General features: G+C 41.2%; 1 protein-coding gene across 2 annotated transcripts in view; it reads right to left on the reverse strand.

The window, feature by feature from the left end:
- The window catches only part of SPMIP4 (sperm microtubule inner protein 4), a 44758-nt gene extending 19736 nt beyond the window's left edge, over positions 1-25022 (reverse strand). The window contains exons 1-6 of one of the 2 annotated variants that reach the window (XM_009452791.5): positions 24576-25022; positions 24267-24405; positions 23782-23939; positions 12903-13079; positions 5710-5781; positions 3025-3054 (exon numbers count right to left, since the gene is read on the reverse strand). In XM_009452791.5, the coding sequence (XP_009451066.1) occupies positions 3025-3054; positions 5710-5781; positions 12903-13079; positions 23782-23915 (413 nt within the window). In that variant the 5' untranslated portion in view covers positions 23916-23939; positions 24267-24405; positions 24576-25022. The remainder of the gene's footprint in view (positions 1-3024; positions 3055-5709; positions 5782-12902; positions 13080-23781; positions 23940-24266; positions 24406-24575) is intronic. The other variant, XM_009452790.5, reaches the window with a different exon arrangement.
- Between the last annotated feature and the right edge of the window lie 566 nt (positions 25023-25588).

The following is a 25588-nucleotide window of genomic DNA, read 5'->3' on the forward strand; positions in this document are numbered from 1 at the left end:
CTGGTATAAAAAATATAAAGCAAAAAATAAATGAGTTTTGTGTTTGTAGAATGGTATAGTTGCTTTTAATTACTGTGTCTTATTTTAAGAGGCTCCCAGGAATTGTTTTGGGCATTCTGCTTCAGCAAAGTGATCTCTAACCATCTTTGAATGAACTTTGAACCCAGGCCATCTGTTTCTTTAAGCAATCAATCAACAATCAACAATCAACAAAATATAACCCCTGTTTATATACACAGTACTGCTTCAAAATCAAAAAGCCAAAAACAGCTAGCACACTGAAGGAAAAAATAAACATGTTAAAGAGACCATAGGGATATAATTTTCCTATCATTTGGAGAACTGGCAGAGGTTAAAAAAAAACCATGTGGGAGCTGTCTAAACTAGAAGAAAAGCAAAATTAGGAAGTCCATGGGATAGAGAAATGTTATTCATAACAAGAAAATTAAGCAGAAAAAAGCAAGACCAAGTGTTTATGTGTTGAATTCCTCCCCTCCGCCCCCATCCATATATTGAAATCCTAGTCTCCAGGGCCACATATTGTAACCTTGTATGGAAATAGGGTCATTACAGATATACTTAGTTAAGACCGCGTTATTCCATACTGGAGCAGGGTGGGCCCCCAACCCAAGATGCCTGGTATCCCTTTAGGAAAGGGAAAGTTGGACACAGACAAACACCTGAGGAGAATGCCATGTGAAGATAAGGCAGAGATCGGGATGATGCATCTACAAGCCAAGGAGTGCCAAAGATCACCAGCAAAGCCCAGAAGCCAGAGGAGAGGCATGGGACAGAGTCTCTATCACAGTCCTCAGAAGGAACCAACCCTGCTGAGGTCTTCATCTCAGACTTCCGGCCTCCCACCTTGGAACTTGCCAGGCTACAAGCAGAAAGGTGAATCCAAGAAATATGACCTAACAAAAAGGACTTTACTTTTCAAACTGTTTATGAAGAGAATTTGAAAAGCTCAAGACAAGGGTTCTTCACTTTGTCGTTTTTTAAAAAATAGAAAGACCAAAAAAACCTAGAAGTTAATTTTAATAGCCTTTTGAATAGGTCTTTAGCTGAAACACAATTTTTTAAATGGCAGCTTAATAATTTCTGTTAAGCTTGATAGAGGACTCCTGTGGCACGGAGGATACTGGGTGCTCAGATCTCGGCTTCTAACACCTGTCCCCAGTCAAAGGAGTCAGGGTTTCTGGGAGTTATTATTACTATCATTATTATTTTTGAGACAGAGTCTTGTTCTGTCACCCAGGCTGGAGTGCAATGGCAGGATCTCAGCTCACTGCAACCTCCACCTCCCAGGTTCAAGCGATTCTCCTGCCTCAGCCTCCCAAGTAGCTGGGATTACAGGTGCTCGCCACCACACCCAACTAATTTTTTGTATCTTTAGTAGAGATGGGGTTTCACCATGTTGGCCAGGCTGGTCTTGAACTCCTGACCTTGTGATCCACCTGCCATGGCCTCCCAAAGTGCTGGGATTACAGGCATGAGCCACTGCGCCCGGCCACTCTGGAAGCTATTATATAAGATGAGCCTGGATTATTGCAGAGTGACAGAAAGAAAGGAAATGCTAAAAGGAAAAAAAAGAAAGCCAAAACCCCACGATGATGGGGAAATGTCAAAAGAATATAGGAGCGAACTCAAAGAGCTCCTCATTGCCAATCTTAGTAACAAAAGAAAGTGGTATTGGATTGCTACCTAAGTACTAAAGCACAAAATAAATTTCCATGAGTCTATACTGAGAGAAATAAGTGATTGAATAAATAAACAAATGGAGTGGAATCGATACATCTCCCATGTAGAATGCCAAATAATTTATGCAGGTACTTGCTTTCAAGAAGGTGGAGTATAAATCCAGATGCCTTAAGTGTGGGCTGCACACAGACACAAGAGAGCTTCTTCTAGAGTGCAGTGTGGAAAGGAGGAAAGAAAGAGTGTGTGTGCAGCGGGGAAACCTGCTGAGGACACCTCTGCCAGGTGGTCAGGGTTAACATCACCAGGGATAGATCATGCCAACGGCATGTACCCTTGCTACGATGCGATGAAAACAGAACTTTATCTCTGTGGTCTTCCTTCTGCAAATACATCATCCCAGTCTAACCATAAGAAAAATGTCAGTCAAAGCCCAATTTGGGGGCATTCTACAAAATATCTAACCAATAATCCTAAAAATTGTCAAGGTCATTAAAACAAGGGAAGTCTGAGAAACTGTCACAGCCAGGAGGAAGCTAAGGAGAGATGGTGACTGAATGTAATGCAGTACTCTGGATGGGATCCTGCGACAGAAGAAGGACATGAAGGAAAAACTGAGGAAATCTGGATAAAGCATGGATTTTGGGTCACAGTGATGCATCAGCAATGGTTCATTAATTGTGACAAATGTGCCATATTAATGTGAGATGTTAACAATAGGGGAAGCTGCGTGTGATGTATATGGGAACTCTCCACACTATCTTCTAATAATTCTATAAACCTAAAATTATATGAAAATAAAACACTTACTAAAAAAGATTTTCAGGGCATATAATAGGAGAGAAATCAAAGTAATGTTACCCTGGACTTGCACCAGCCTTTCCTTCCAACTGTTAAGACATAGTTTTCAGGCCAGGCACTGTGGCTCACGCCTGTGATCCAGTACTTTGGGAGGCCGAGGTGGGCGGATCACTTGAGCCCAGGGGTTCAAGACCAGCCTGGGCAACATGGCAAGAACCCATCTCTACAAAAATTACAAAAATTAGCCAGGCATAGTGGTGCACACCTGTAGTCCCAGCTACTTGGGAGGTGAAGGTGGAAGGATCACGTGATCCCAGGGAGGTCAAGGCTGCAGTGAGCTGTGATGGCACTACTGTACTCCAGCCTGGGCGACAAAGTGAGACTCTGTCTCAAAAAAAAAAAAAGAAAAAGAAGAAAAGTTTTCATGGGAAGTCTCACTTGTTTTCACACTTCTAAGACATAGGAAATGTCAATTTTTTTTTCTTTGATTATAACAGAGAAGGAAAATATAAGTTATTTACTTACCCTACTGTTGAATTAGGCGGCTTGGGTATCCTAGAATAAAAACAGGAAACAAGTTCTAACTTATATTGAGGGCTTTTAAAGGTTTATATCCCTATTAGAAACTTGATTAATGATATAGGCTGGGCATGGTGGCTCATGCCTGTAATCCCAGCACTTTGGGAGGCCAAGGTGGGCGGATCGCTTGAGCTCAGGAGTTCGAGACCAGCCTGGGCAACATACAAAATAGAAAAATACCAAAAATACCAAAAATACAAAAAAAATTAGCTAGGCATGGTGGTGCATGCCTGTAATCCCAGCTACTCAGGATTACCCAGGAGGTGGAGGTTGCTGGGTGACAGAGCAAAAGTCTCAAAAAAAAAAAAAAAAAATAATGATATACCCCATTTTCAAACTGTAATGTCATTAAGATAATGTTCTTGATTAACTTTCTGGATTCCTGAATATTGACAAGACAGGGATATGTTGTTTCCTTATTTCAGTTGTCTGTTGATTAATTTTTCCATCCATTTATTCTAACCTCACCACTGTTTCTGCATTTTCCATTTGCGGTGAAGATACAAGGGATGACTACTTCTAATGATAAGAGAGCTCTGGTTCTTTCTGACCTTTACTCTCATAATCAGGCAGTAGCCAGAGTGCTTTGAGGAAGCCTGATGTTATACATGGGGTGCAATTTCATAGCCTAAAGTGACGTGAGTGTGGCCCAGCTGGAGAGGATATTTAAGTACCATGTATGCTTTCTACCTTTGCTCTGTGTTGCTGATCTCTCATGATAGTAAATGTTGCCCGGTCAGCAGAGGGAATAGAACAAAACTGACCAAGTTCCTGGAAGCATGCCTTTTCTGAAGCAGTTCATTCCAAGGTTGTGCATTTACTAATTACTCCGAAACTTGCATGCCAAGAAATAATCCTGTAGCCCTGGAAAAAAGTCGACTAAAGACGGGTAATCATCCACCTACATTGGATTTCAACAATTCGTTTCAGCCTATGCAAATAAAATTCTGAAAGATTTCAGGTGTGAAAAATGAACAGAATGTTATCAATTTGATAGTAAAAGTCAGTAAAATTGAATACACTGTTTAATTTTTTAGATGTTCCTCCATGCTAGCAGATACTCCCTAGAAAGTGGCATGTAAGCCATATAAATTTATTATCCTGTAATGTATTATAAACACCTGACTCTCACGAACTATAAAAGTTTATATCTTTTTAAATTTCAACTCTAAATGTGTGGGCATGAAACTAAAAAAAGCATGTTCTATCTTCCATCAACATCACTGAGTTGGAAAGATGGTGGGGGCACAAAGGGCAGGGAAGTGATGAATATATGAATCCAAGGAATCTAGAGTTGTTATTAATAGATTGGCAACTATATATAATACATTAAGCTAGCATCTAAAATTATTCTTATGTGACAAATTCCACTACAATATTGATAAGCATATGCCTAAAAGCATATGCCATTTTGATTTGATTCGAAATGAAAAAAAAATTAAATTTAAAATATAAAATCTTTTTTAAAACTTCAAGATCTGAAAAGATAAAATGAAAGTAACAAATGCTGAGACACCTCTTCCTTGACCTAAATCAGCCCATTAATTTTACTGCCACCCTTCACATCTGCTTTGCAAAAATCACCAAAGGGATAAACCGAGACAACCACAAATTTTGTCTTTTTGGCGCCATCTAGTGGCTAACTTCTATATTAAATTTTTACCTATCAACAACTAGTACTTCTTAATAAAGAAGTGATAGTTTCATTATTACTTCAATGCTGTCGTGTTTAATATTTATTTGTTTGTTTGTTTGAGACGGAGTTTTGCTCTTGTCGCCCAGACTAGAGTGCAATGGCGTGATCTCAGCTCACTGCAACCTCCGCCTCCTGGGTTCAAGTGATTCTCCTGCCTCAGCCTCCCTAGTAGCTGGGATTACAGCCGCCTGCCATCACGCCCAGCTAATTTTTATATTTTTAGTAGAGACAGGGTTTCACCATGTTGGCCGGGCTGGTCTTGAACTCCTGACCTCAGGTGATGCACCCTCCTCAGCCTCCCAAAGTGTTGGGAATTACAGGCATGAGCCACTGTGCCCAGCTGTGTTTTATTTTTATCTAAAAATAAAAATGTATGCTTTTGTAATGTACACGACAAACTATTTAAAAGTGTAACAAAATAATACACTTGAAAAGAATACCTTTAAGTGACGGGTAAATTAACAAGTATGCCTTACGTTAAAAATAATACTTAGGAAGTGTTATTAAGAGTTATTTGTAGATGATAATAAAAAACTTCTATCCTCGTAAAATTCTGGTTGAAAATTTATTGAGGGCCACTATGGCATTTTCTATTGATATTTTAATAAATGTAGCAGATTCTTACTAGGTTGGGTAAGTAGGTCAAAGGCAGGAAAATGGACCAAGATAACTTTTAGGAATCCCTTTGAACATTACTATTCATCAGTTTCTGTTTTTTTTTCTTGATTTCTTTAAACACTAAAAACTATTGGTTTGTTATTTATTTGCTTTTGTTTGTTTGGTCTTGGTTTCTGGCATTAATTGTCTCTATTTTAAAAAAGAAATAATTTGTTTCTCTAAAAGTCCCCATTTGGGGCTTTAAAAATGTCTCATATAACTCATTTCCACTTAAAAATGTTATTTGATTTTATATAAGGAAAAAAACCCAGACTTACAAAGAATCATTTCCATAGACATCACTTTTTTTGTTCTGGGTCAAATAATAAAATTGTTCAATAGGAAGCTTTCTGAAAAGAAAGAAAAGATTAAATTAAACATGTTTTAAAATTAACACAATATAATGGTGAGATAGTAAAAGACAAATAGATTAATAACATATCCACGTATATGTAGAAATTCAATATATGAAAAGGTGTCATTTTATTTATTATTATTTTATAATAAATAGAGACGAGGTCTTGCTATGTTGCCCAGACTTATCTTGAACTCCTGGGCTCAAGAGATCCTCCTGCCTTGGCCTCCCAAAGTGCTGGGATTACAGACATGAGCTACTGTGCCCGGCCAAAGGTGTCATTTTAAACCAGGGGAAAAAAGATGTATTTTTCTTTTTTAAAATGTTAGAACTTTTTATTTATTTTATTTATAGATTTTTTTTTTTTTTTTTTTTTGGTAGAGACAGTCTTGCTATGTTGCCCAGGCTAGTCTCAAACTCCTGGACTCAAATGATTCTCCCGCCTCAGCCTCCCAAAGTGCTGGGATTACAGGCATGAGCCACCATGCCCAGCCAGGATGTATTTTTTAATATAGAAAAAATTCAGTATTCCTTTGAAAAATAATCCATCTCTATTTACACTATTCAGAAAGATAATTTCAGATGGATTTAAAAATCTAAAGTATTTGGGGAAAAACCTGTACAAAAATTAAAAGAAAATGTATAGGAATATGCTTTTTCTTTGGTGGTAGGAAGGACCTTTAAAACAATAATTCTACTTTAAAAGTCAAAAGCCTGAAAGAAAATTTGATCATCAAATTTAATTATAAGGCTGGGAGTGGTGGCTCACGCCTATAATCTTAGCACTGTGGGAGGCTGAGGTGGGCGGATCACTTGAGGCCAGGAGTTCGAGACTAGCCTGGCCAACACAGTGAAAACCATCTCTTCTAAAAATAGAAAAAATTTGCTGGGTGTGGTGGCCCACACCTGTAATCCCAGCTACTTGGGAGGCTGAGGCATGAGAATTGCTTGAACCTGGGAGGCAGAGGTTGCACCGAGCTGAGATCATGCCACTGTACTCCAGCCTGGGCAACAGAGTGAAACTCTGTCTCAAAAAAAAAAAAAAAAAATTAATTAAAAAAATAAAAAATAAAAAAACTAAAAAACCCAAATTAAATTATCAGACAAAACTGTAAAAGTTCAAATAAAATAAAAATTAGAAGAAATACTTGCAAATATTAATAAAGATAACACATAAAGGATTGTTTCCAGAACATAAAGAACCAACAAGAATCTATAAGTAAAATACAAACAATAAAAATGGGCGAAGAATAAACGTAGAAAAGGAAATGTAGAATGGCCATACCTAAAGGATAAGAAAAGTACTCAACCCAACTAGTAAGCAGAGAAATGCATTCTCATACCCATGATACCCTCTATATTCATTAGATAGGCAAAAACTATACATTTTGATAATATAGATGGCCGGGAGTGTGAGGAAATGAATACTTTTAGACACTACCATGACAATATAAATCATTTGTGCTACATGCACTAAGGTTTAAAAAAATCCCTATACTATGACCCACTTAGGATTTGGCATTTATTTATTCATGTATTTAAAATTTTTTTTGAGATGGAGTCTTGCTCTGTTACCCAGGCTGGAGTGCAATGGCGCGATCTCAGCTCACTGCAACTTCTACCTCCTGGGTTCAAATGATTCTCCCGCCTCAGCCTCCTGAGTAGCTGGGATTACAGGCACCCGCCATCGTGCCCGGCTAATTTCTGTAGAGACAGTTTCACCATGTTGGCCAGGCTGGTCTCCAACTCCTGACCTCAGGTGGTCCGCCCACCTCAGCCTCCCAAAGTGCTGGGATTACAGGCATGAGCCACTGCGCCCAGCTGGATTTGCCTTTTAGAAACCTTTGAGCATGATCTCAAGAAGCCTTGTACAAGGATGCTTTTTAAAGTACGGTTAATGTAAAAAGAGACACAGAGAGAAAAGAATACATGACGGCTAATAATCTATGATGCATCCGTATTGTAGAATACTGTGAGAAATTAAAAACAATGTACCCATTGAAAATATAGTGTCATTTCCTGTATGTGTGGAATCACTAGATACATAGTATTAGGCAATTTTGTTTTTTTTTCTCTCTATAATCTAGAAATAGCCATATGTCTGTAAATGTAGACAAACATAGATCTACATCATTCTTTTTAACTTGCTTTTTCCAGCCTCCAAATGGCCCTGGAGTGTGAGGGTTATTTGTACCCCACAAGAATGCTCACCTAGAGAAACACGCCATTGAGTATGTTCTCAATAATTAGGTAGATAAAACGACCAGCTCTGTGTGTGTCAGGTTTTCTCCAGTCACCCTGGTGCTTGCTCAGTGGCTTCATAACGAAGTGATCATGGCGGCAGCACAGAAATTATCACATATGGACTCAGTGACATGAACTTCCCTCACTAAGACTCACCTGGCTATTGGCAAATTTGAGTTTGCCATCAGAAGTGACCAATCATAAGCACTTGATAGGGTGACCTATCCCTGGATGTACTAGTCAGCCATCTGGTAGTAGGATAATTACATTGAACCCCTTCCATCATCAAAGAGATAACTTATCCTCATAAGATTAGACACTTCTTCAAAATAGGGATTTCCCTTCCCTTCTCACCGTGCCTCTGCAAGTAACATCATCAGTAAACTTACTAAATGTCTCATTCGTTGCCATGCCGTATTAAACAATATTATTTTTGACTAAGGAACTCAATGTACTGCAAAAGACATTGGGCAACAGTTGGTTGAATTCAAATGATTCACTGTATTGATAGAATGTTAGGTTTTGCCATACTTACAGAACATTAGGATGGCTTACTGAATATTCAATTATGGCTAAGTGTTGTCCTAAAGAGTGTGGGACACGCTCTGAACCAGTGACCAATAAATAGATTCCCCCTTAGCCAGAATGCATGGTCTGAAAACCAAAGAGTGGAAGTGGGAGTGGTGCGTCTTACTGTTATACTTATGGTTACACTTGAGAAAATTTGACTCCCTCCCCAGCTACCTTGAGCTTTGGTGGTTTAGAGGTCAAGGGAGAAATACTTCCATCAGGGGATACAACAGTGGTTCCAATTGCATTGGAAGCTGAATTGATGATGGTGTGGTAATTTTGGGCAGGATGACTGATCCTGAATATCAAGGGCCAGAGGATATTACACAATGATGGGGGAAAGGAGTATTTCTGGAACCTGGGGAACCTTTTGAACACCTAGTATTGTCTTCAGTAGCATGGAGTTAATGAAACACTATAGCAGCCTTACACAGGCAGAACCACTAAGAGCTAAGATCTCTTAGAACATACTTTTGGGTTGTTCTATCAAGTAACGTACTCCTACCAGCTCAGGTATTGGCTGAGGGCAAGGGAACTTGGAATAGGTAGTGAAGGAAGGAAATTATTATTATTTATAAAAGCATTTTTAATTTCAATAGTTTTTGGGGAACAGGTGGTGTTTGGTTACATGAATAAATTCTTTACTGGTGATTTCTGAGATTTTGGTGTAACCATCACCCAAGCAGTGTACACTGTACCCAATGTGTAGTCTTTTATCCCTCACCCCTTTCCCAACCTTCCCCCTGAGTCCCCAGAGTCCATTGTATCATTCTTATGCTTTTGTATCCTCATAGCTTAGCTCCAACTTCTAGGTGAGAACATACAATGTCTGATTTTCCATTCCTGAGTTACTTCACTTAGAATAATGGTCTCCAACTCCCTCCAGGTTGCTGTGAATGCCATTATTTCATTTCCTTTTATGGTGAGTAGTATTCCATGGTATATCTATGCCACATTTTCTCCATCTACTCGGTTAATGGGCACTTGGGCTGGTTCCGTATTTTTGCAATTGCGAATTGTGCTGCTATAAACATGTGTGTACAAGTGTCTTTTTCATATAATGACTTCTTTTCTGGAGGAAGGAAATTATAACACCAATGATAGCCTCATGACCAGGTGTGGGAATGAGGACTACAGTCACTTCTCCTATTTTCTGCCTTGATGTGTCTTATATACTTTTATGTATTTTCTTTTTTCCTCTTCATTTTCCTTACTATTTCATATAGGATGCATTGGTGATGGTTAACTTTATTAGAGAGCATAAGTATAGAATATTGGGACAAGATTACAACTCAACTAGACAGGAGTGGGCACTTGGAATTGGATATAGCAAAGTTGGAAACCACTTTCCTTTGGCCTCTGCTTTTGGGGAGGTGAGTATATTTTCATTTGTATGAAAATTGTTGCTTTTTTGTTTTTTTTAGACGGAGTCTCACTCTGTCGCCCAGGCTAGGGTGCAATGGCACAATCTTGGCTCACTATAACCTCTGCCTCCTGGGTTTAAGTGATTCTCCTGCCTCAGCCTCCTGACCTCATGATCCGCCCACCTTGGCCTCCCAAGGTGCTGGGATTACAGGCGTGAGCCGCCGTGCCTGGCCGCATTTTCTTACATTGAAGCAACGGTCCTCCAACTTTGCTGCATGTTGGAATTATCTGAGGTTATCTTGTTAAAATGCAGATTCTGTTTCAGTAAATCTGGGGTGGAGGCTGAGATGTGGCATTCGCCATTTCCTAGGTGATGCCGATGTACCGTGTATTGAATAGAAAAGCATGCTATTGTTGCTGCTGTTGTTTAGAGTGACAGTCCACTGGCACTCAAGACTGTCATCTTTACAATACCCTCTCTACATTTTGCTAGTTTCCCACATTTGGAACACCCCGCTTCCCAGCCTTCCTAGCAGCCAGGGTGCAAATGTGCCCTAAGTTCTGTCAATCATCCATATCTATACTAGATTTTGAGTTGACTGTGAGTAGCCTGAGAACATGAGCTTCATGAGGGGCATCCAAACCACCAACAAGGTTGCAGGAGAGGTGTCCAGTTAAAGAGGCACTTCTTCCCTGATGAGGCCAGTCCTGGGAGTGAGTCTGGCCACTATTCCTGGATGCCGAACAATGAGCCTATTTCTCTAGGCATCCCACAGTTTTGTCTCATAATCTTGCTCTTTTTTCTTTCTGTCCTTCTTCTTTTTTTTTTTTTTTTTTTTTTTTGAGACGGAGTTTCACTCTTGTTGCCCAGGCTGGAGAGCAATGGTTAGTTTAAGAAGAACAGGATTGCCGGGCGTGGTGGCTCACGCCTGTAATCCCAGCACTTTGGAAGGCCCAGGTGGGCGGATCTTGAGGTCAGGAGATCGAGACCACCCTGGCTAACACGGTGAAACCCCGTCTCTACTAAAAATACAAAAGTTAGCTGGGCGTGGTGGCGGACGCCTGTAGTCCCAGCTACTCGGGAGGCTGAGGCAGGAGAATGGCATGAACCTGGGAGGCAGAGCTTGCAGTGAGCTGAGATCGTGCCACTGCACTCGAGCCTGGGCGACACAGCAAGACTCTGTCTGAAAAATAAAAACAGGATTGGCCAGGCGCGGTGGCTCATGTCTGTAATCCCCAACACTTTGGGAGGCCGAGGCAGGTGGATCACCTGAGGTCGGGAGTTCGAGACCTGCCTGATCCACATGGAGAAACCCCATGTTTTAGTCTCTACTAAAAATACAAAATTAGCTGGGCGTGGTGGCACATGCCTGTAATCCCAGCTAGGCTGGGAGGCTGAGGCAGGAGAACTGCTTGAACTCAGGAAGGGGAGGTTGCAGTGAGCTGAGATCATGCCACTGCACTCCAGCCTGGTCAACAAGAGTGAAACTCCACCTCAAAAAAAAAAAAAATTAAGAGATATGCAAGTGTAACTGGCATTCTAAGTGGAACAAGTATTTTCTCTCTCCTTGTCACATTCAGTAAGAGATCATGCACAAATATCATTTTGAAGTAGATCACCCTTAAGAAACAAGTCTTTGGCTTTCTTTTTACACACTGGAATTCTGTATGAACATTTCTAATTCTTATAAAGTATTGTGCATTTTTTAATAATTAAATTTTGGGAGGGCAGTAGCTGTAAATTCCATACAGAGCTATCTCCCCAGTCTCTAGAACAATGCTTCCTATACTTAAATTACTGAGCAGATAAATGAATAAACAGATGCACAAATAAAATGAACAGATGAAAAGAACTTGGGTGTTGGGAGTCAATACATCTGGATTCAAATCCCTATTCCACAACTTTATAATTGTCTGACCCAAGGAAAGTGCTGAATCTCTTGGGTCTGTTTATTCATTGTAAAACAAGGATGGCAGTATCTGCTTCAGAAAGACATTACAGTTCCATGAGAGCGTGGGCTTAAACACATCTGTTGAGTGAACGAATGAATGTGAGGTCCTCACTATCTATAATGTATGTTGATGTCTGAATCTTTCTAATTGGCCTGTGACTGTCAGGCCTTTTTATTTGTCTGCTTTTTATTGCTTTTCTGAGGCTTTGATAAGGTCATCGGCGGCACATGTCCCTGTTGTTAATGTTTCTCTCTCTTGCTGTGGCTTGTCTTCCTTAACTTATTTCTTTTACCTGCTTTAGAACAAAGAACTAGTTAACTAGAGTGTTCATAAACCAGATAATCAGGATTGTTAGATAAAGCAGGAGGAAGCAGGCTCTGTGCCAAGTGTATGATAGACTCTGCTCTGAGTAAATCCTTAGGAAATATTTAATATAACATTTGCTATTCAGATTTTTTTCTGCTTTCTGTTGAATTTTAATGTGTTTTGAATAGAGTTGCTGAGTAACTTTAAGATTTATAAACTATTATTGAAAGGTTTTATCACTTGAAAACAATGCCCAGCAGATTCTAGTGACTATCAAAAAGACTGACAAATTACAAATCAAAAGTTCCAAAAACCAAGAGCATCTGTACAGATTAGGCCAGGTCTTTGCTCAAACAAAAATATTTAAAATTTAATTGTTTTCTCTCTTTCTATCTCAGGAACATTCCCATTTAGTTTTAGATAAGATACAATAAGTAAGTAAAGGAATTAAATGAATCAAAATTTCTGATCACAATATTTTAACATCACTAAGGACAGCAAAAACCATTCATTTATTATTATTTCACAATTAGAAATTAATTTTTCATTCTGTGTCTTTTCATAAATAGTAAGAGAAATAAGTTTGAAGACAGATTTAAGCAAACAAAGGACTCACAATAGAAGTAAAGAAAAATGGATAATAAAGACCTTTCTGTGAATGGCAGAAAGTTTATTTACCTTGGCCAGGTTTCTCCACCAAACCCATAATGCTGATGTCCTTTGCCCATGACACGAGGAGGCTCACACTTTGGCCTGTGGTCCTCGGGGAGTGAAATTGGTATTATCCCACCATACTCTCTTTCAGCGCCCCAAGGAAGCCTACATTGTTGAAGTGACTCCCTTAATTCCCGATACCTGTGAAAAAAGAGAGACTTTAAAGAGCCTCAGCAACATAATAGATGCACAAAATTGCATAACAGATTGCATAAAATTCCTACCACTTCATAAGTATTTTCAGATTAAATCTTCAGAACACAGAATTCTCAGTGTCAGATAGATTATGATACTGGTTATTTAGGCATCATGGGACTGCTGAAAGAATGAGGTTAAATTTCTGAGGACTTATAGATTATCCTTTTCTTGGTCATCAGTTACAGTGTGTTTATTTTTTCATTTTCGTTTTTTTTTTTTTTGAGACAGGTTCTCACTCTGTTGCCCAGGCTGGAGTGCAGTGGCATGATCTTGGCTTACTGCAGCCTCTGCCTCCTGGGTTCAAGCAATTCTCCCACCTCAGCCTCCCGAGTAGCTGGGATTACAGGGGCGTGCCATCACACCCGGGTAATTTTTGCATTTTTAGTAGAGACGGGGTCTCACCATGTTGGCCAGGCTGGTCTCGAACTCCTGACCTCAGATGATCCACCCCCCTCGGCCTCCCAAAGTGCTTGAGATTACAGGTGTGAGCCACTGCATCTGCCCATGTGTTTATTTTTAAAAACAGGTTTATTGAGATTTAATTCACTTGCCACACAATTCATCGATTTAAAGTGTACAATTCAGGCCAGGTGCAGTGGCTCATGCCTGTAATCCCAGCACTTTGGGAGGCCAAGGCAGGAGGACTGCTTGAGCTCAGGAGTTCAAGACCAGCCTGGGAAACATAGCAAGACCCTGTCTCTATTTTATAAATTTATAATTAATTAAAAAATAAAGTGTATAATTCAATGGCTTTAAAGTTTATTCACAGATAAGTGCGAGCATCCCCACAGTCAACTTTACAGCATTTTCATCATCTCAAGAATACCCTGTATTGCTAAGCCATCATCCCCTATACTCCCCACCCTCACTCTATCCCTCGGCAACTATTATACTAATCTACTTTCTGTAGATTTGCCTATTCTGGACATTTCCTGTAAGTAGAATAATGTAACACGTGGCCTTTTGTGATGGGCTTCTTTGACTTGGCATAAAGTTTTCAAGGTTCATCTATTTTGTAGTATGTGTCCATACTCCATTCCATTTATTTATTTATTTGTTTTTTTGAGATGGAGTTTCACTCTTGTTGCCCAGGCTGGAGTGCAATGGCGCGATCTTGGCTCACTGCAGCCTCTACCTCACCGCAGGGTTCAAGTGATTCTCCTGTCTCAGCCTCCCGAGTAGCTGGGATTACAGGTGCCCACCACCACGCCTGGCTAATTTTTTGTATTTTTAGTAGAGACATGGTTTCGCCATGTTGGCCAGGTTGGTTTTGAACTCCTGACCTCAGGTGATCCCCCCTACCTCGGCCTCCCAAAGTGTTAGGATTACAGGCGTGAGTCACTGTGCCCAGCCCTTCATTCCTTTTAATGGCTATGTAATATTCTACTGTATAGATATATCACGTTTTGTTTCACCATTCATCAGTTGATGGACATTTGGGTTATTTTCACCTTTTAACTCTCGTGAATAATACTGCTATGAATATTCATGTTCAAGTTTTGGTTTGAATACCTGTTTTTAATTCTTTGGGGAATTAAATTAGAAGTGGGTCATATGATAATTCTGTTTAACTTGTTGAGGAACTGCCAAACTGTTTTCTACAGTAGCTGCTCCATTTTACATTCCTACCAACATTGTATGAGGATTCCAGTATCTCCATATCTTTGCCAACACTTGCTATTTTCTGTTAAAATTTAAAAAAATTATTGCCATTCTAGTGGATGTGAAGTGGTATCTAATGGTAGTTTTGATTTGCATTTCCCCAATGACTAATGATGTTGAGCATTTTTTTCCATGTACCTATTGGCAATATCTTTATTGGAGAAATATCTATTCAGATCCTTTGCATTTTTTGTTATTTGTCTTATTTTTGAGTTACAAGAGTTCTTTATATATCCTACATGTAAGTCCCTTGTCAGGGATAATAGGCAAATATTTTCTCCTGTTCTGTGCAATTTCTTTTTACTTACTTGATAGTGTCCCTTGAAGCAAAAAAGTTTTTTAATTTTGACGAAGTTCACTTGATCTGTTTTTCCTTTTACTGCTTGTGCTTTTGGAGTCATATCTAAGAACACAGTTACAAATCCAAGGCCATAAAGATTTATCGCTATGTTTTCTTCTAAGTATCTTACAGTTTAGCCCTTACGCTTAGGTCTTTGATTCAGGATGAGTTAATTTTGGATACAATATGAGATAAGGGATCTCATGCATCTATTCTTTTGCATGTGGATATCCAGTTGTTCTAGCTCTATTTGTTGAAAATCCTTCTTCCTCATTAAATGGTCTTGGCTAAAGATTATCTTTGGATTTTCAAAAATGGAGAGTATTGTAAAGGAATATTCCTAATCTTGTAAAGGAGCTACTCACCCATAAGTTTTATCTAGGGCTACTATAACAATGGTTCTCAAAGAGTGGTCCCTAGACTAGTTGCATAAGCATCTCCTAAGAGCTTCTTAGAAATGCAAATGCTCAGGATCCATCTCAAAACCTAAGAATCAGAATCTCTGGGGATGGGGTGCAGTAATGTTTTAAGAAGCCCTCCAGGTGATTCTTGTGCATGCTAAAGTTTTAGAAGCACTATTCTATTCAATAGTTACCTTGTAAATTAATCATGTCTCCAAGTCCCACCCCTTACAACAGTACTATGCAGTGGACTGGCGGTTTCCTAAATTGGTTGGTAGGGCTTATCTAATCTTGAAACTGGTAGCTCAGATGATTTACTCTGCTTTTTCTTAACAAAGGAGTGAAGGGCAGGGATTCTATTGGCTCACTGTTGTAACCTTTACCCCAGTGCCTGGCACACAGGAAGCACTCAAATAATACTATTGAATAAATGAGTAAGGCCAAAGAGATGGATTTGTTTCCTATACTGCTTTCTGTGATAGAGGAATCAAATCTTCTGGTTAGGAACACAGCCTTACAAAAACACCTGCAAATGTATCTGGCAAAAGTTCTGCTTCCTAATTAGGAAGGATTTAATGACTTTCAGTTTCCAGTAATGGCGGCCTAGGTTATTTGGACCAAACTTCCCACTGAAAACAACTAAAAATACTGGGAGGAGAAAAAAAAATCTTAAAAACAACTAGCTTTTTGACAAGACAGAAAGGGATAAGTGCTACATAGAGGGTAAATAGGAACCCAGTGAAGTAAGCAAGCGGGGAAGCCACTTCTGCCCTTAGGGCAGGGCCGATCCTGGCAAATTTACATTTGTTTTAAGGTGAGGGATATGGAAATCAGCCAAGTGAGGAAACTAAAGGAGACCATCTACACAAGAAGCTGGGACCTTAAAATGCTTACCATTTCATGTTCAAGGTGAGTCAGAAGTTAACCAGTTCCCCTGTGGCCCCAGTTTGCATCTACCCTAAACTTAAGCTTGGATTTAAGTGGTCCTGGATTGGTATTATGGTATATACCTATAAGGCACTTTGCAGGACAAACAGGAATCCTTTCAGTAGGAAGGATTCTTGGGGGAAATCACAAGATGTGTTCTAAAGGATGAGTAGGAGTTATCTAGAGGAAACAGAAGAAATACTGTGGCATGCAAGGGAATAGCAGGTAGAAAGGCCTAGAGTTTAATAGACTGGAAAATTCCTCACAGTGTTGACTTCAGTCTAGAATCTCTCTTAGGGAAGAATTACTTTTGTTTGGTAAAATATTCTGTTAAGCCACTTGCAGACACAGAGACTCTGAAAGTATGGGTGTTGGTAGGAGCTCAAGCAAGCTCAGACTGATTAAACTGCTCTGCAGTGGGAGAAACTTGTTTGTTTGCTCTTGAAAGAGGGAGAGGAGAGGAAAGGGGAGTAAGGGAAGAGGGAGATGAGAGGAGCCAGCAGGATGGTGAGGCTACTGGGGACTGCACTGGTTGAAAACCCAGGGAGAAACCCTTGGCGACAGCTGGTTAAAGACCTTTTAAGAATGTGGAAGTTATGGCTAATAAGGTGTTTTGGTTACATGTAGCATGGCATGGTGTGACTCTCCTTCCTGATCCCCAACAGTTCAGTGAAGTTTACCAGGCTCACAAATGCTCTGCATGGACAAGGTCCTTAGAGAAAAATGAGGGATGACTGAGTTTCACATCTGGGTCAGTGTGTTGTTTTAAGTGGAACCAGGAACCCAAAGTCAGAAGTGACCATGAGACTTTCAAATGCTATCCCTATCCTTGTCCTGGGAACTTGGATAAATTTGGAGGAATTCCACAAGGCATGGAGTAAAGATCTGAGATCTGAGTAGAACTTACCCAGATCTTAGGGGCTGAGAAAATAGAGTTGAATTTTGAACTATATTAGAAGAGTTGATATAGAATTCTAGAACTTGGGGCATGTAGACAAGGGCCATGGTGAGAGGTGGAGCATGAGAGGAAAACAAGGACGGTATCCTGTGGGGCCTTCTAAATCCTCTGGACTATACCCTGAGAACAGTAGGATCCAGTCAGAAACATGGAGGAGAGGAAGGGGGTGGTGGGGTGAAGGGTTGGGGGAGGAGGGCGAGAGAAGGAAGGGGGAAGAAAGTGGGAGAAAAAGGGAGGGAGAGAGAGGGGGAGAGAATGGGAAAGAGAAGGGGAGACAGGTAGGTAGATAGGGAGAGAGAAGGGGAGAGACAGGAAGAGAGAGAGAGAGGGAAGGAGAAAGAGGTATGGACTGTGGAGCTACTTTTTCCTCTTTACCAGTACAGTGCTTGGCTTAACATAACCCCTCCTCCCCCACCTGTAATAACTGTTGAATAGAATGAAGAAGCAACACTCAGGACTATAAGTGGAATGTATTATCTTGTGAAGTCACTAGATTGAGAGTTGGCAAAGCATGGCCCATGGGCCAAATCCAACTCCCTGCCCGTTTTTGTAAACAAAAGTCTATTGGAATACAGCCATGACCATTCATTTATGGACTATATACATACGGTCTATGGCTGCTTTTGCCCCACAATGGCAGAGTTGAATAGTTGGACAGAGACCGTAAAGCCTACAATATTTACCATCTGGCTCTTTACAGAAAAAGTTTGCTAACCCCGCACTAGCTAGGCAAGGAGAGTCCTGGGCCCACTGATGTGGGGTGCTGCAGAAGGGATGCTGGCATTCAGCTCTCAGACCTCTACGTCCTCCCTAGCTGTCTGACAACGATCAACAGACACGATTTGGGGGACATGACAAGTGAAAAATATTTAAATGCATTTGATTAATGACAACCTAAGCTTTAATATCTAAGTTTGTAAAAGTTACATTCAACACCTAAATGAGTCAATTTCTCAACATCTGACCCCCGTATATTACATTGTCCCTGGAAGATGAGCCGGTAGAAAATGCTAATCAATCATTTGGGCTGGCATCCACCTAAAGCTGGAAAGTTGCAGGAAATCATTTAAAATAAAAGACAATGCATAAATAAGTCATATTTCCCTCTTACTTTAAGGTATCATGTCTCCCTCCCCTTAGCCTTAATACTCACAGAATTGCAGAGAAGGAACCAAATTAAAATAAAAATTGACATTTTAGGATGTAATAATTTAGGATTTCATTATAGGCTCCCATTTGTTTCTGGATTCACTTCATTGCTTTCTGATTCTTAAACATTTTTAAAAAATGATAGTTATCTGTGAACTACAAATGAGGGTTATATTTTAATAATTTTAATGAAATTTTAAACCTTTCTCTTCCCCCTCTCTCTCCGTCTCCCTTTCTCTCTCTCCCTCTTTTCCTCCCCCTCTCGCTCACTGTCTCTCTCACTCTCTCCATGTCTCTCTCCCTCTCTCTCCCTTTCTGCTAGCCCAGTAGTTCTCAATGTAAATAAAATACATCTCTATAACAAAGAGAATAATTATCAAATTATTGGTGCTACCATCTCTAGCAATAGAAAATTGTTTACTTGTTTTTGAAAAAGATACATTCCCTATAGATGAACCAATATTTCATTTTAAAGTCACTGTACAAGATTTTGTGCATCAAACCCCAAATTCAGTAATTTAGCCAGTAATTACTAGGAGGCATGACTAAAGAAAAGCTCGAAATAAACATAACCCTCATTTTTAGTTGGCAGATAACTATTATTTAAAAAAATGTTTTAAGAGTCAGAAAACAGCAAAGTGAATCCAGAAACAAAATGGGAACTGATAATGAAATTCTATAATGAAATCCTATTATATAATGAAATCCTAAGCAATTCTCAAGGCACTTCCTTAATGGATATGTTTGTTTGCCCTGTGAGCTAAGAGAACTTGCTAGAAGTTAAGGAGAAGTCAGCTGAATGAAAAAGAGGATAGGAATCTTGATGATTTTGAGTAGCTGTTCCTGCCAGTTAAATTTTCAACAGAAGAAATGAGAAAAAAATACCACCTGTTTATATACTTAATATTTTTAATGGAGATCAAGCAAGTTTATATAAAATAGTGGCTAGCATAATTGTCCCAAAAAATCCACTTGAGTAAAGTAATTAAAGTGTAGCAACTAACTTGCTCTTGGTCATCAGGTAAGCCAGATCCATAGTCCTGGTTTTCTTACATTTTCAGTGCTGCTAGCCCAGTAGTTCTCAATGTAAGTTGAAAAACTAAAAAATGCAGATTCCCTTGCACCCCCTCAGACCTGGGGAGTCAGAATGTCCATATATAGAGGCAGCCTGGGAATCTGTTTTTCTAGAAAGCTCCTCAGGTGATTTTGAAGTACCCTGTCTGTAGACCAGTCCTGGGTAACAGGGGAGCTAGGCCGTGTCACCTATTTTTGTATTGTTTTATTTTGTTTTGATTTTTGAGAAAGAGTCTCGCTCTGTTGCCCAGTCTGGAGTGCTGTGGTGTGATCTTGGCATACTACAACCTCTGCCTCTAGGCTCAAGTGATCCTCCCACCTCAGCCTCCCAAGTAGCTGGGACCTACAGGTGTGAGCCACCACACCTGGCTAATTTTTGTATTCACCTCACCTATTGTGAAAAGAAAAGAAAAGTAGGCTGATGTGAGGAAATCGTTTTGCGTCACTGTTAAAACTGCCAAGTGAGTGCCATGATGGCTGCATCTAGGTTGTAGGTATGGCCTACATGATCTAAGTTGTACCTGGATACATCATGATATTGAAAAAGGGTGTCCCTTTAAGTACATCTGTGTTTAGAAAATTAAGCTGCTGAGTGCAAAAGTATGCTAGGGTTCACGTTCACCCTTACCATTATGAAGGTAATCCTGAAAAACCAGGGGCTTTCTGTTTTGTATTGTTTTATTTTGCTGTTGAGATACCTTGTGATTCAAATTGGGAGCCACGGACCCTGCACTTGGTCTGAAGAAGTGAGCCTCAGCAATGATAGAACAGAGTTACCACCAGTATCCTGTTATCACCGTCCAGAGCCGTTCCATCACTAACACTGAGAGAAAAGACACTCTTTTGTAAGCTGTCTGGCTGCTTTTTAAGAGGGGGTTAAGAGGAGGGGTTCTGAGAACACATGATCATCCTGGTTTTCTTAATCTGGTGATTGTGAAAGGAAAGAATTCACGTGAAATAAAAGGGAAAGCAAGTTGTAGTTATTAGGAGCCAGGAGCATGGTTATACCTAGATAGAGCCTCAAATAATACCTTTTTGTAGTTTATAGTTGGCCATATATCGTGTTGAATTTTATAGTCAGTTAACAAAAAACGTGCTTCTCTTAAATTTCATGCCAGTTAAGGGTTTTGGAGCTGATCACTAACCAACTATAGGACCGTTTAGGTAGAGGGGATCAACATTTCAGTGAAAAGCCTTTGACAGTGCTTTTTGATGGTGCATTCAGATATGGCAGCCCTAAATTCTTGGATTCCTTTAGGCCAAATATAAAACCTCACATTGCTGTTTTTGAGCCAGGGACAACTGCCCATTCCCAGATCACACACGATCCACTAAGGGTTTTATTTGACTCAAGGGAAGCTCTGCCTAATGTGATAACCCTTGGAGTTGAACAGGAATTTAGGGCTGAAAACAACTCTTGTGAATCAGGTCAATGGTAGAGGAGTAGGGGCAGCAAGGACTGACCCAGAAGTGACAAGAGCTCCTTTTCCTCCAATACAAGAATATTTCTTTTCATTAAGTGAAAATAGCAATTGATTTAAAACATGTTGAATATGATCTTTACATTTAAAAAAATTGGAGAGGACACATATTAAGATGTTAACACAGCAGTTATTATCTCTGGATAAAGGAAATATAGAGGGTTTCTTTCCTGTGCTTCATTTTCATAATTTTTCTGTTGGAAAAATAAAGAATTTGTTTTCCTTACAAATTTCTAAGATTTCTACATTATGAGGAATGTGTGTTAGTTTTATAATTACGGAAAAATCATTCTTTTTCTTTATTAATATAAAGAGCATGTTTGTAAACCGGAGAAGATCTGTGGAAGTCTGATCGAGATGGTGAAAGGCTAAGTGCAAGAAGAAAAAGGAGCTGAATCTGTGAGAATCAGTGTTTAGTCTGGCAAACAGAACTCTCACATGGGCCAAGAGAATCTTCAGATCTTGAAGGGCTGCTAGCATGGGATGATGAATGACTATTATGCATAGCTTCAGAGGGAAGAAACCAGAATCAGCAGGCAGAAATTACAAGGGAAAAAATTGTTCACATTAGAAAGAAAATGATCTAACAATCAGGAGCATTCAAAAATGGAATGGACTGCCTGGTGTGGAAGTGCTGTCCTTTTTGGAAGTGTTTAAACTGAGGCTGGGTGACTTCCCGTCTGGTTTCCTAGAGAATTCTTAAATGATTGGGAGGCTGAGGCGGATGGATCACGAGGTCAGGAGATCGAGACCATCCTGGCCAACATAGTGAAACCCCATTTCTACTAAAAATACAAAAGAATTAGCTGGGCGAGGTGGTGTGTGCCTGTAGTCCCAGCTACTCAGGAGGCTGAGGCAGGAGAATTGCTTGAACCCGGGAGGCGGAGGTTGCAGTAAGCCGAGATCGTGCCACTGCACTCCAGCCTGGCAACAGAGTGAGACTCCGTCTAATAAAAAAAAAAACAAAAAAACAAAAAACACAAAACAAGTAGACAACCACTCAGGCTATTTTTTCACTGCCCAGGTGTTTTGAGGTGTTTTTTCCTTTTCCTTTTCTCAAAATGATTCAAGTAAATACAATACAGGAAATGCTGACACTAAGATCTTGGCAAATTACTTGTGTGTATCTGTTGTTTCATATGTAAAATGCAGACAACAGTAGTACTTATAGGGTTGTCATGAGGATTAAAAGAATTACTACATACAAAGCATTTGGTAGAGTGCTGACACACAGTAATCACTAGATAGGTGCAATTATTTTCATTGTAATTTTTTTTTAAAAACTTTTTTTCTAGGTTCAGGGGGACATACGCAGGTTCATTATACAGGTAAATTGCATGTTGCAGTGGTTCAGTGTACAAATTATTTTGTCACCCAGGTGATAAGCATAGTACCCAAGAGGTAGTTTTCTGATCCTCGCCTTCCTCCCTCTCTCCACCCTCAAGTAGGCCTTGGTGTCTGTGGTTCCCTTCTTTGTCTCCATGTGTACTCAATGTTTAGCTCCCACTTATAAGTCAGAATAGGTGATATTTGGTTTTCTGTTCCCGTGTTAGTTTGCTTTAGAATAATGGCCTCCAGCTCCATCCACGTTGCTGCAAAGGACATGATCTCGTTTTTTTATGGCTGCATAGTATTCCATGGTGTATATGTACCATGTTTTCTTTATCCAGTCAACCACTGATGGTCATTTATGCTGATTCCATGTCTTTGCTATTGTGAATAGTGCTGTGATGAACATACTTGTGCATGTGTCTTTATGGTAGAACAACTTATATTCCTTTGATAGAACAACTTATAAGAACAACTTAGAATCCAATAATGGGATTGCTGGGTCAAATGGTAATTCTGTTTTGAGTTCTTTGAGAAATCACCAAACTGCTTTTCATAAATTAAATCATAATGTATAATTAACGTGTTACAGGGAATTTGGTGAAGCAAAAATTTACACAAGTATAAGCAGCAAATTCTGGGAGTATTTTTGGGCAGATGGTAGAAGGGCATGTTAGGGAACCAATACAGTACTATTTATAAAAGTCTTTGCTTACAACATATTAATTTCCCAATGAAGGAACGGACCATTCTAAGATTTTAGAATGTAGTGGATGAATTCGATGTGTGGCTTTTATAGTAGACAGCCACTTACTTCTCGAGTTCCTTACAGACACTTGAAGGTTCAGATAATTGCCACGTTTTGCCTTCCCTATTATACGATAAGCAGAAGAGCCCCGGCCCGGCGCAGTGGTCACGCCTGTAATCCCAGCACTTTGGGAGGCCGAGGTGGGTGGATCATTTGAGGTCAGGAGTTTGAGAACAGCCTGGCCAACATAGTGAAACCCTGTCTCTACTAAAAATGCAAAAATATTAGCTGGGCATGGTGGCGCATGCCTGTAATCCCAGCTACTCTGGAGGGTGAGGCAGGAGAATCACTTGAACCTGGGAGGTAGAGGTCCCAGTGAGCCGAGATCGCACCACTACACTCCAGCCTGGGCGACAGAGCGAGACACCGTCTCAAAAACAAACAAACAAACAAACAAACAAACAAACAAAGAAACAGAAGAGCCCCGGAACAATAAATGTTTTTCCTCACATAATAAAATACACTAATACATTAAAACTGCTTTTTCTTGTTTGCTTTTTCTAGTTTTTGTTTTACCTGTCCTCTGAGGCAGTTGGGCGAGTAACCGTCTGGAGGGGGGTGTGCAATTCATTAGAGTAAAAGGTGTTGGACAGTATGTCAGCTCCTTCAAGCTCCCTGCAACAGTAGGGCCTGCCGTGAATGACTTCCATGCTTCTTGGCTAAAAAGGCACAACCTGGAAAAGAAAAGGAGGGCACATTTGACTTGTCGAGTCAAGGCAGGCAGAAAACACATTTTACACTGCTAAATTGTTCAACCTGACGCTGCACAGAAGTCACAGGCTTCCCTCTGCACGGAAAGCCGTCAAATCAGTAATAAATAGAGACCTAAATAAGTTCTATGGAAATAAATTTCAACTGAAACAAATCCACAAAGTGGACGGTGCCTCCAAGTAGTCACCAGAATGACCATCCAGTAGGTTCGTACCAGTCCGCTACTTTGTGGCCATCAACTGACATTCAATTCCTGCCTCAAATTTAACTATAACTTCAAGAAAACTCACTTGACTTTTAGCCTGTGGTCTTTCCGAAAATTAGAGACTCTTCATTCAACAAAATAAGCGCTGTCCTAAAGCCTTCGGGGATTCTGGACAAGAATCCCTTTGCAGATGGTGGAGTCAGTGGTGCAGCACGAACGGGACCCTAAAGGGGATTCCCGGTTTCCAAATGCGTCGGGGAAAATCCCACCTCTCTCTCGGACTTGGGGGAAGGCCAGGAGGCGGCGTAGCTGGGACCAAGGGTGCCAGGGGCCGAGGCCGAGCCTCACGGGGTGTCATTGCCCTGCAAGCGGTGCCTCGGGGGTCTGGACATACCTGGGACATGAGCCTGGGGGCGCTGCGGGACCGCGCCTCCCCTCCCCTCCCCGCAGCTGGCGGCCTTCGCGGGCCGAGGAATTTTGAGGTCGTCCGCACCTACGGCCCGGTGGAGCTGGCAGGCAGGGGCGGGGGCGGGAGCGGGAGAAGGACGGCGGGCAGGCCGGGGTGGGGTGGGGCTGGGGGCGCTTGTGACGGTGGCCGTGACCGCGGCATTAGGTGATGCGTCCTTGAGGGGCTGGGGGCTTCCGGGCGGCGAGCGGGGCGCAGTAGGAGGCTCTTAGAGACCTCGGAGGAAACCAGCCCAGCGCTACGGGACTGGCAAGAATGCGAAGAGGAACCGAGAGTGAACAGAGTGCGAGGCGCCCGGTCGGAGGCGAGAGGGGCTCTTCCGCCTTGCGGCCCCTGGCCCCGCCTCCCGGTCCCTTGCCCCGCCCCTCTCGGCTCACCGCCCTGCCTCCAATCGGACCCCGCCTTGCCCCACCCGCGCCCCGCCCCCAAGCGCCCTCTAGCGGCGGCGGCGATGGCGATATCAGTTTCTTTTTCCAGGGCTGCCAGGTCTGGAGCTGTCTCAGGGCCGGCCGGGGAGCTCTCTCATGTGGACTGGGCGGAGGAAGAGCTCCGGTCCAGTGGAGTCCCTGGTGAGGTCGGAGCATCCGACCTGTCCTCCCTCCCCAGGTCACCTCGCAAAAATTGGGGACAGTGTGGCCAGATAGAGGGTGGAGTCTGCAGGATTCTGAAACTGCAGCCCCTGGCATGGCGCCCTAACAGTCTCTGCTCCTTCCCTAGTGGGTGCGGACATGGCAAAGTCCTTTACTTGCCTCGTCCCCAGGGCCTAGCCCCACCTTGATTACCTCAGTTTTCCCCAAAAGATACAAATGTGAGCCACGAATCTGCACCTACAGGGTCATGAGTTCCTGTGATGGCTGAGAACAAGGGATGTCACCCCCCCTCGCCACCTGCCACCCCATCAAGGAATGGGATGTGGGGAGGTTAGGTTGTGTGTATGATAT

The sequence above is a fragment of the Pan troglodytes genome, chromosome 6 (assembly GCF_028858775.2).
Source record: "Pan troglodytes isolate AG18354 chromosome 6, NHGRI_mPanTro3-v2.0_pri, whole genome shotgun sequence".
NCBI classification, from domain to species: domain Eukaryota; kingdom Metazoa; phylum Chordata; class Mammalia; order Primates; family Hominidae; genus Pan; species Pan troglodytes.